This window comes from Formica exsecta, unplaced genomic scaffold, assembly GCF_003651465.1.
Source record: "Formica exsecta isolate Colony F162 unplaced genomic scaffold, ASM365146v1 scaffold579, whole genome shotgun sequence".
NCBI classification, from domain to species: Eukaryota; Metazoa; Arthropoda; class Insecta; order Hymenoptera; family Formicidae; genus Formica; species Formica exsecta.
Window position 1 is genome coordinate 451379 of NW_021853052.1, and position 11648 is coordinate 463026.

General features: G+C 37.3%; 1 protein-coding gene across 1 annotated transcript in view; it reads left to right on the forward strand.

The window, feature by feature from the left end:
• Positions 1–10987, forward strand: part of LOC115242197 (ATP-dependent helicase brm) — a 35330-nt gene extending 24343 nt beyond the window's left edge. The window contains exons 2-17 of the mRNA XM_029818302.1: positions 633–2758; positions 3171–3244; positions 3772–4024; positions 4165–4303; positions 4408–4569; positions 4715–5056; positions 5156–5390; positions 5468–5658; positions 5746–5903; positions 5981–6401; positions 6488–6654; positions 6749–6940; positions 7142–7472; positions 7553–8416; positions 8501–8675; positions 8793–10987. Of these exons, the coding sequence (XP_029674162.1) occupies positions 633–2758; positions 3171–3244; positions 3772–4024; positions 4165–4303; positions 4408–4569; positions 4715–5056; positions 5156–5390; positions 5468–5658; positions 5746–5903; positions 5981–6401; positions 6488–6654; positions 6749–6940; positions 7142–7472; positions 7553–8416; positions 8501–8675; positions 8793–8938 (5976 nt within the window). The 3' untranslated portion in view covers positions 8939–10987. The remainder of the gene's footprint in view (positions 1–632; positions 2759–3170; positions 3245–3771; positions 4025–4164; positions 4304–4407; positions 4570–4714; positions 5057–5155; positions 5391–5467; positions 5659–5745; positions 5904–5980; positions 6402–6487; positions 6655–6748; positions 6941–7141; positions 7473–7552; positions 8417–8500; positions 8676–8792) is intronic.
• The last annotated feature ends 661 nt before the right edge of the window (positions 10988–11648 follow it).

An 11648-nucleotide genomic window follows, 5' to 3' on the forward strand; every position in this document is an offset into this window, starting at 1 on the left:
AATTATTGTCTCCTACGATAACCGGAGTTGGTACCGGTAGAACATGCTCCAACAACGTGACATCGCTCGCTCGACGGCGTGAACGAGACCTAGATGTCTAGATGTGCTCTCTCAGTCTGATTGCAATAAAAAAAAAACATGCCTTAGTTAAATGCCCGAACTCGTATATCGGAATCCTTCACATGTTTTTCTTGCATCTGTCCACGTGCCTCGGTACATCTTTTATCAGCGCCACGAAATTGTCTCGCTAATCGTCACCGATTGTCGTTGGTAAAAATTATCGCTATCATCGTGTCGCGGGATATTGCCATCATAACGCGCGATGAACACATGTTGGTTTTATCGCGTTTTTGGAAGTTTTTACTAGTTTATGTAGGCGCTAAACTAATTTAAACAAAAATTAATTATTATTATCTTTACGCTATCTTTATTTTTAGTTTTTTTTTACCAATAATATTTTTTATATGTATCTCATACGTTTCATCACATATATTCAAATTTAGAATGCATTACGATATATAACATCTAAAAAAATTTTGTATGAATTAGTTAACTGAAATTTACATTCAATTTTTAGTATTTTTTACTTAAAAATATTATGACTTATGTGAAATCATTTTTCTTTTTTACAGAATCAAGGTCCAGTTGGGCAGGTACCTACTTCTCAGCAGGGTCCCGGAGGACCAATGGTGCCCGGCCAAATGGGTCCGACCGGACCACAAAGCGGATCGCACATGATGCAAGCTGGTCCGAATCAAATGGGTTCTAATGGACCCGGACAGATGGGTCCCGGCGGACCCGGACAAATGGGACCTGGTGGACCCGGTCAGATGGGTCCTGCAGTTCCTGGACAGATGGGACCAGGTGGCCCCGGACAAATGGGCCCAGGAGGTCCTGGGCAAATGGGTCCGTCTCACATGGTACAAGGCGGAGGTCCTTCCAGTGCTCCTCACATGGGACAGAGTGGACCAGGGCAAATGGGTCCAGGTAGCGGACCCGTTCCAGGTTCTCAGATGAGTACTGGAGGCCCCCAAAGCTCGCAGATGGTTTCCGGAGGCCCTGGGCCCGGGCATATGGGTGGACCTCCAAGTCATATGAACGCAAGCGGCCCACCAGGTCCAGGTCACATGACTACCGGCGGTCCGTCTGGACCGGGACACATGAGCGGTGCAGGACCTCCAGTATCAGGACATATGAACGCCAGCGGACCACCCGGATCAGGGCACATGAATGCGAGCGGTCCCTCTGGACCGGGTCACATGAACACTAGTGGACCTCCTGGATCGGGTGGTCACATGAATGCCGGTCCTCCAATTCCAAGTCATATGAACACGAGCGGTTCGCCAGTATCCACGCATATGAATGCAAGCGGCCCAGGAAGTCACATGGGCCCGGGTGCTCCTGGTCAGATGTCCGCGAGTGGTCCCTCAGGACACAATATAGGTCCAGGTGGTCCGAATCAAATGGGTCCGAGTGGTCCGAATCAGATGATACCTATCAGCCAAGCGCAAATGGGGCCTAGCGGGCCGATGGGTCCCGTCGTATCGACAGGACAAATTGGACCGAATGGACCTGGACAAATGGGTCATAATGGACCGTCGCAAATGGGTCCAAACGGACTTACACAGATGAGCATGGGCGGACCACCCGGACAGATGAGTATGAATGCACCAGGCGGACAGATGGGACCTGGTGGACCAAGTAATCAAATGGGACCTGCAACACCAGGCAACCAAATGGGACCAGGTGCGCCAAGTAATCAAATGGGGCCTGGCGGTCCAGGTGGACAAATGGGACCAGGAGGTGGTCCTGTCGGTCAAATGGGACCGAATAGTCTTGGTCAGATGGGCCCGGGAAGTAGTCCAGGAAGCGTGCCAATGACAAGTAGCGGACCGGTATCTATTGGTCCGACGAGTGGACCTAATGGACCTACCAACGTAGGTGTAGCCAGTGGACCTGGTGGGCAAATAACTTCAAGCAGCGGTCCAGGAGGACAAATGGGCGCAGCTGGCCCTGGGAGCGGTTCTGGAGGACAGATGGGGTTAGGAAACGGTCCCGGTGCGCAAATGAATGCCGGTAGCGGACCAGGCGGACAAATGGCACCCGGAAGTGGTCCCGGAGGACAAATGGGACCAGGCAGCGGACAAATGGGACATGCCGGTAGTGTGCCCGGAGCTCAAATGGGACCAGGAAGCGGACCTGGCGGACAGATGGGACCAGGAAGCAGCCCCGGTGGTCAAATGGGACCAGGAGGACAAATTCCATCTGGCGGTCAAGGACAAATGATGCAAGGAGGTCCGGGTGCTCAAATAGGTCCGAACGCTCCTAGCAATCAAATGGGGCCTGGCGGACCGAATAGTCAAATGGGACCATGCGGTCCAAATAATCAAATCGGTCATATAAATGTGAGTGGACAAATGGGTCCTAACGGTCCGACCAATCAGCCTCCTACCACTCAGATAGGTCCCGGTAATCAAAATCAAGGTCAAGTTCTTGGTAGCACGGCCCCAATAGGATCAGGTGCTCCGGTAAATCAGATGAGTCAAACTGGGAGTGGACAGATCGGTCCTACTGGACCTTCAGGACCTCCTGGACCAGGACAAGAGAATCTGAATGCGCTCCAAAAAGCGATTGATTCTATGGAAGAAAAGGGACTACAAGAAGATCCACGGTATTCTCAATTATTAGCTTTAAGAGCTCGTCAAGGCAGTGGCATAGAGAAACAAGCCTTTAGTTCATCGCAGTTGCAGCAATTACGGTATGTGAATGTCTTAACAATTAAATATCACACGCACATTAATAGTTTATGACAATATAAAGAAATATGAAGAAAGTTTCGATGATTATAGAATCGAGAAAAAAAAAACGTAAAGGCCAATATGAATTGGATGGAAATATGATGACAAAGATATACATATATGAGGGAAATATGATGATAAAGATCATTATATTATGCATCATATTAGCATGATATTGTTTGAATTTTGTAAAATAAATTTGTTTTAGATAGTTAATGTTTAATGTTATATATTTATAATTTTTGTTTATGTACATATATATTATATATATAAAGATAATTTTAACAAGGTTACTAAAATAATGAATATAAACAAATATCTTCTCTATGTACACTATTTTTAAAATTTGGCGTTTTCAATTTACATTTGCAGAGCTCAAATAATGGCATACAGATTTCTGGCAAGAAATCAGCCAGTACCTCAACAAGTTGCAGTAGCTGCGCAGGGTAAGTTTCCATAAGTATCTCGAAACTTATGCGTTCTGGGTGACTACTCTATCTTTTGTATCGCTTTCTGCCACACGAATTTGTTTTGCTTATGCGAAATAGAATCTTTTTAGTCGATATTTCTTTGTTTCTCTATTTTATATCTATTTGCTTTTATTTTTATATATATTGTATGCCTTTAAGATTATAAGAGTATACACATAAATATTAATATGAGCTGTGCCTTGTGTATTTTCTGTTGTCTCGTAACATACTAGACATTTGTGTACGATGCTCCTATATCAATATTTTATTTCAAGCGCTTTTAAATGCGTGTTGCATTTTTGAAGATACTTGCCGCATTAACTTGAGTTCTCAATCTATTATAATATGAAAATGTGCAATTATGAAAAAATTACGCTTACAATAGATTAATGCTTACAACATTTGTAGATTATGTAATGAAAGAAAAATAAGAGATGAATGTGATTGTGGTATTTACAAAAGTATAGGGTAGAATGATCCTGATTTAAGACGGATTTGGATAGGTGGCGCTCCTCCTCCTCCAGGGATGGGTCAACGCCCTATAGATCCGTCTCAAGGCCCTGCTACAACAGCTGGGTCACAAATACCAGGTCCGAATGTTATTGGTCCCGCAGGTCCCACTCCTAGACCCGGTTGTCAAACGCCGCAACAGCAACAGCAGCAACCTCAGCCTGGCACTAAGACCAACAGAGTGACGAGCGTGGCAAAACCTGTCGGATTAGATCCGTTGTTAATATTGCAAGAACGAGAAAACAGGTATAGAGGCAATCTTGTATTGAGGAACATACGGCTTATTATACTATATATTTATCAGCAAAGTATAAATAATAATGACAATAAACTATACTTAAATATCTACTAAATATTACTAAATATACTTTACGCTTAAAAAACAGAGTAGCAGCCCGTATATCGCTTAGAATGGAGCAACTTAGCAATCTACCAACAAATATGCCAGAAGATCTTCGTATACAAGCTCAAATCGAATTGCGTATGCTCAGAGTACTGAACTTCCAGAGGCAATTAAGAACAGAGGTATCCATTGTAATCCATTTATAGATTTGTCATTTTATATGTAAAATTGAGAGAAATTTTTACTTACATTCTTTTTAAATTTTCTTTTAATTTGTTTTTCGTAGATAATAGCGTGTACCCGAAAAGACACTACCTTGGAAACCGCAGTGAATGTTAAAGCTTATAAACGTACGAAACGGCAAGGATTGCGCGAAGCTAGAGCTACCGAGAAATTAGAGAAGCAACAGAAATTGGAAGCAGAACGTAAACGAAGACAAAAACATCAAGTAAGTTTATCCATATTTAAATTATATAAAATCATAATAAATAAATATATCATAATAAATAAATAAATTATATGAGAGATTATCAATATGATATATTAACACTATTATCAATGAATATATGTGTGATTACGTTACGCGTTTATAGGAATTTCTTAGTTCTGTGCTGCAACATGGCAAAGATTTCAAAGAATTTCATCGCAACAATGTCGCAAAGTTGTCTAGGCTTAACAAAGCAGTGCTCAACTATCATGCAAATGCTGAACGGGAACAGAAGAAAGAACAGGAACGTATTGAGAAGGAGCGTATGCGTCGTCTTATGGCGGAAGACGAAGAGGGATACAGAAAATTGATCGATCAGAAGAAAGACAAACGTTTAGCTTTCTTGTTATCTCAAACGGACGAGTATATCAGCAATCTCACGGAAATGGTTAAACAACACAAAATAGAGCAAAAGAGGAAGCAAGTTGAGGAACAAAAGCGTAAGAAGGTAATATATAAGCGCTTTTCACATGCATTCTTTAAAAATATATAACTACTATTATGTAACAGATGAGTTGTAATATCAATGAAACCTTACATATGATAGCAAAAAAAGAAAAAACTACAAGATGCTGAGAATGCTGAAGACGGTGGTGCCAACGATGATACTCGTGTCGGAGTAATAGATACAGCCACTGGTCGCACATTAACAGGCGATGAAGCACCATTGATGAGTCAATTATCAGCATTCTTGGAGGCACATCCTGGATGGGAGCCAATTGAATCAGAAAGTGAAGATGACGAAGAAGATGACGAAGATGATAACGAGGATAAATCTGATAGTAAGTTTTTCATTCTTGGAAACTTCTTAACACAAGTTTTATTTTTGCTAACTTGATTTATGAAATGCATATTGTAGGCAAGGATAAATCTGCGGGTGATTCTGAAGAAGAAAAAGCAAAAAAGACGATACACAAGGCAAAGGTGGAAGATGATGAATATAAAACAGAGGAACAGACATACTACAGTATTGCTCATACTGTTCACGAAGTAGTTACGGAACAAGCAAGTATTATGGTGAATGGAAAACTAAAAGAATATCAAATCAAGGTATTTTACTCATTCTGATTTTAATTTTGTGATATATTGTTTATTGCATTTTCTCTATGAATAAAAGAATTTAATCAATAATTTTAGGGATTGGAATGGCTAGTTTCGCTATTTAACAATAATTTGAATGGCATTTTGGCAGACGAGATGGGTCTCGGTAAAACAATTCAGACCATTGCTTTGGTAACATATCTTATGGAAAAGAAGAAAGTCAACGGTCCATTTCTTATCATTGTTCCATTATCGTAAGTTTTCTCTATACCTTAAAACTGATTCTTACAAGAGCTATTTTTGTATCACGTGTTTAACATACTGTTTCTAGGACATTGTCGAATTGGGTTCTTGAATTTGAAAAGTGGGCACCGAGTGTCGTCGTGGTCTCGTATAAAGGTTCTCCGGCTGGCAGAAGAGCGATACAATCTCAGATGCGAGCTACAAAATTCAACGTTCTATTAACAACTTATGAATATGTTATAAAAGACAAAGGTGTGTTAGCGAAATTGCAATGGAAGTATATGATTATCGACGAAGGACATAGGATGAAGAATCATCATTGCAAGCTTACTCAAGTGCTAAATACGCATTACTTGGCCCCTCATCGACTGTTGTTAACCGGCACACCATTGCAAAACAAATTGCCAGAACTGTGGGCTCTTTTGAATTTCTTATTGCCTTCGATCTTCAAATCCTGCAGTACATTCGAACAGTGGTTCAATGCTCCTTTCGCGACTACCGGCGAGAAGGCAAGTAGTTCGTATAGAGTAAAGTATATTCAATGCTTTTATAATATATTTTTATCTAATATTATTGCCACTATGTTGTTACACAGGTGGAACTCAATGAAGAGGAAACTATTTTGATTATTCGCCGTTTGCACAAAGTCCTGCGACCTTTCTTGCTAAGACGTTTGAAGAAAGAGGTAGAATCGCAGTTACCCGATAAAGTGGAATACATCATCAAATGTGACATGTCTGGCCTACAAAAAGTTCTTTACAAGTACGTTAATTTACGATGTCTGTGTGCTTCGGAATATTATGAAGTTTACGTGTAAATATAATATACAAGCGAAAATTCTCTTTCTGTGCCGCAGACACATGCAGAGTAAAGGTGTACTGCTAACCGACGGATCGGAAAAGGGAAAGCAAGGAAAGGGCGGTGCCAAGGCTCTTATGAATACAATCGTACAGCTGAGAAAATTATGCAATCATCCATTTATGTTTCAAGCTATTGAAGAGAAATATTGCGAACACGTAGGCACACAAGGCTCTGGTGTTATTACTGGGTAATTATTATCTCGATGGTTTTTTCGAAGAATTTATATATAAAGATAAAATATTTATATATACTATAATATTTATTTTATATTATATTATTATTATATTATATTATTATTTCGCGTATTATATATTATTTTATATTATATTATTTTTATTTATTTTATATATTTTTTAAATATTTATTCGATTTCTTAATTTGTCGTCAGCCCGGACTTATACCGTGCATCTGGAAAGTTCGAACTTCTCGATCGTATTCTTCCCAAACTGAAGGCTACGAATCATAGAGTATTACTGTTTTGTCAAATGACTCAATTAATGACAATTATGGAAGATTATCTGAGTTGGCGTGGATTCATGTATCTGCGATTGGACGGCACAACAAAGGCAGAGGATAGAGGAGATCTGTTAAAAAAATTTAACGATCCCGGATCGGAATACTTTCTTTTCCTATTATCCACACGCGCAGGTGGTCTAGGTTTGAATCTTCAAGCTGCCGATACAGTCATCATCTTCGATTCCGATTGGAATCCTCATCAGGTACGTGATATTAATGTGTAAAATATAATGCCGATTAACGCGACGATTAAATTTGAAAATAATATAATGCTCATGTGTAGGATTTGCAAGCTCAAGACAGAGCGCACAGAATTGGACAGAAGAACGAAGTGCGCGTACTCCGATTAATGACTGTCAATTCTGTCGAAGAGCGAATATTAGCAGCGGCCAGATATAAGTTAAATATGGACGAGAAAGTTATTCAAGCCGGTATGTTCGATCAGAAGTCCACCGGATCGGAACGACAGCAATTCCTTCAAAGTATTTTACATCAAGACGACGCTGATGATGAGGAGGAGAACGAAGTGCCCGACGACGAGACAGTGAATCAAATGATCGCTAGGACGGAAGGTGAATTCGAGATATTTCAGAAATTAGATTTGGAACGACGACGCGAGGAGGCCAAACTGGGTCCAAATCGCAAATCACGGTTGCTAGAGGAAGCTGAGCTGCCTGATTGGCTAGTGAAGGATGACGACGAGGTGGAAAGATGGACCTACGAAGAAGATGAAGACAGATTCCTTGGAAGAGGTTCAAGGCAACGTAAAGAAGTCGATTATACGGACAGTTTAACCGAGAAAGAATGGTTGAAGGCGATCGACGATGATGGCGCCGAGTACGAAGAGGAAGAGGAAGACGATAAGAAGAAGAAAAAGACACGAAAACGAAAAAAGAAGGGCGAGGAGGACGACGAGCCTATGCCGAAAAAACGAAGAGGAGGCGGTTCTTTGGTCGATCCTAAAATGAAACGAGCTATGAAGAAATTAATTACCTTAGTCGTTAATTATACGGATAGTAGTGACGGTCGATTATTGAGTGAACCTTTTATGAAATTACCCTCTCGAAGAGAATTACCGGATTATTACGAGATCATTAAGAAACCTTTGACTATTAATAAACTGTTGCAGAAAATCGAGGAAGGCAAAGTAAGTATATTCTATATATTATATTCTTTCTTATATATTTGTATTAAACACGCATACATAATTTGATAATTTTATTTTTCCAAGTATGCTGATTTAGACGAGCTTGAGAAGGATTTCATGCAACTTTGTAAGAATGCTCAAATTTATAACGAAGAAGCATCTTTGATTCACGAAGATTCGATAGTATTGCAATCCGTTTTTACAAATGCGCGTCAGCGTCTTGAGGAGGAGGGTAATAATTCCGACGGAGATGATAAGGGTATGTATATATTCTTTATCTATACATGCTTATATCATCGTGTAATCGTTCAACGACAGCTAAAATTTAAATGACTACGAGATGCTATTCTTCTTTAATCTTCTTTTTCTTATGCAGATGGCGAAGAGGGTTCAGATGCAGATTCTAGTGTAAGAATGAAAATTAAATTGAAGGGAAGAAAAGGCGAGGGAAGAGGCGGTCGTAGAAAGAGAGTTACTAAGAAGTATATATCCGACGATGACGATGACGCGGATGATAATTAAAAAATATAACTTTTTAAGACCCAAGACGACGAGAAATATATAAGTAAAGTAGTTTAAGTATTTACTTGGAATTATATTTAAAATTTCGTTATAATATGTTAATGTAATAAAATCTTTTAAGAGTACAATCACAAGAAATGTAACCTATAGCAGAGGAAAGTACTGCTATATCACTTAAGCAGATATAACACGGTACGATACTCGCTATATCATTGTAAACTTTTAATTAGTAAACTCGTGATGGATTAACGTGGATATTATCATAAGTCTATTATATGTAGAGAGATCTGGGTACACAAACATTAACTGTATTACTTTATATGAATTTGCGAGTAGCAAATAGCTACAGCACTACTGTACAGAAGAGAGACTAGCTATTTAAGATTTATTTCAAATATTCTTGTTTTAATCTCTTACTGCTTTTGCGATATGTGAAGCTGAATCGAGCGTTATATTTGATCGCTAAGATATGCTTTGAATTTTAATTCTCTGTATCATTGGGAATACCGCATCGACATTTAAATACATTACCCTCTATGCATCTCGTCGCAATAAATTATATTAAATTTCTATAAATGATCGGAGATATACAGTAAGGAGAAAATCTTCAAGTTGCTAAAAAAAATATAATATCATATAATATTACATTTTGCGAATATTTGCAATGCAGTTGGAACTGTGTGGGTACATTGAAATGTTATCCATTTATTATTAATATTTGGCCAATAATATATGAGGATTGACATTACCATCGACTATTATTATTATTATTATTATTATTATTATTATTGTCATCATCATCACCGCAGTCTCTATATTTTAATGTTTAAAGATTTATACATAAATGGGTTATTATACAAAATATGCCAAAGACCTCCCGTGATACTAATTAATGGCAAATTTTTTTCTATTGGGACAAAAATCTGATTAATCAATTTTAAATATTTTTCATTTAAAAACTATAATATCGAATTAAAAAAATCCGTTCTTTTCAACGGAATGAATTTTCCATTCAACCCAATAACTTTGTCATTTAATACCAGAATTTTTGTTTTTTTAACAGTGTTGTAGTCTTTTCATAAAAAAATCAAATTCGTGTATTTTTTTTTATACAATTTTATATTTCTTCAATTAAACACTGCAGGAAACAAATTTAATGACTTTGAATACATACTAATTACATGAGCGAGGACTCACACTGTATTATTCGGACAAATAACGATGATGAGAAATTTTATCATAAGCAACTTGATTTGCAAGGCACCTGTCGAAACTTTATCCGGGTAAACAGTTATTATATCGAATTATCCGGAAATGGTTAATCGTCTGAATCATCAAGAATCGTAATGATTGTCATGGTGATTATATACAATTCTCACGTAACGATGATTTTAAATATTATACTTTAATTACAAATGATCGTGCTTCTGATACACGGTATATATTCATCATTGATGAATATATTGCACCATAGCAGAATATATGAATGGTTCATCGATATCATGTGATATATTTGTATTAGAATTTCAATTTTTGATTTTTTATATACATATATTAGAGATTAAATATATTTAGTCATTGCATTGGCATGTAATGAATTTATCATTTCCTTCAGATTTATGGCGTGTGATAACGGAAAATGTAATTTTATGCGCAAAGGTAATACAATTGAAAGGTAATATAATTGAAAGTATTGATAAAAATAAATTTTATAATGTACTAAACCAGCTGCGTTAAGTACGAATAGGTAATGCGTGAATATATATATAACAGAGTTACATAAAAAAAAGTGAACAAAATCTTGCAAGTGTGATTTTGAGATTTCCATTATAATTTTCCTTTGTGAAATTATTTTCTTAAAATAAAAAAAAGAAAATATTCTTTGCACTTGATTCGATCGGTTTAATGATCAATTTTTCTTTTATCTTCAATCTTTGTATCTAAGTAAGCAAGCTGTTCACACCAATCTAAGTAAGCAAGCTGTTCACACCAATATTTATTTATTGAAAAGAAGAATATGTAAATATTACATAAATAAAAAATTTATAACAATGATATGGAATAAATAAAAAAAAATCTTGAAGCCAGAATAATCTCATTTAATAAAAAAAAAAAAAAAAAAAAAAAAAAAAAACAGGAGCCCCCACGTGCGTATATAAATAAAATAAAAAGTAGGAAATAAATCGTCGCAAATCTGACACATATTGATGGTAACCGTATATTTATCGGTCTAATTAATTTTAACGTAATGTTAAAAAAAAGAAGCCACGTGAGTGGCGAGATAACGAAAAAAAAAAAAAAAAAAATGGCGTCGCAAAAAAAAAAAGAAACAGCACACGATGTTTCCGAATGCGGTATAATCATTAAGACTCTGGTTTTCTCTGTGAAGATATATAATTTATTTTTGATATAACCATAAAAAAAGAAATTGCTACCAAAATATCATGTATGAAGACATCTTGACGCCGGACTTATTGTTAAATTCTAAATCTCCTTCGCAGCTCTCTCAGACATTTTTAACAATACAAATATTTCGATGACTAAATCACGAGACTTTCCTTTAGATTTGTCTATATCTTTGAAAGTCGGTTTGCGAAGAAGCTTTTTCATTATCATTTATAATTCCAAAGGCATGATTATTTACTATTCTTGGTAGCGAAAATTCAATTCTCTTCGAGCTCTTATGCTTTCTTTATAAAACTCATAATTT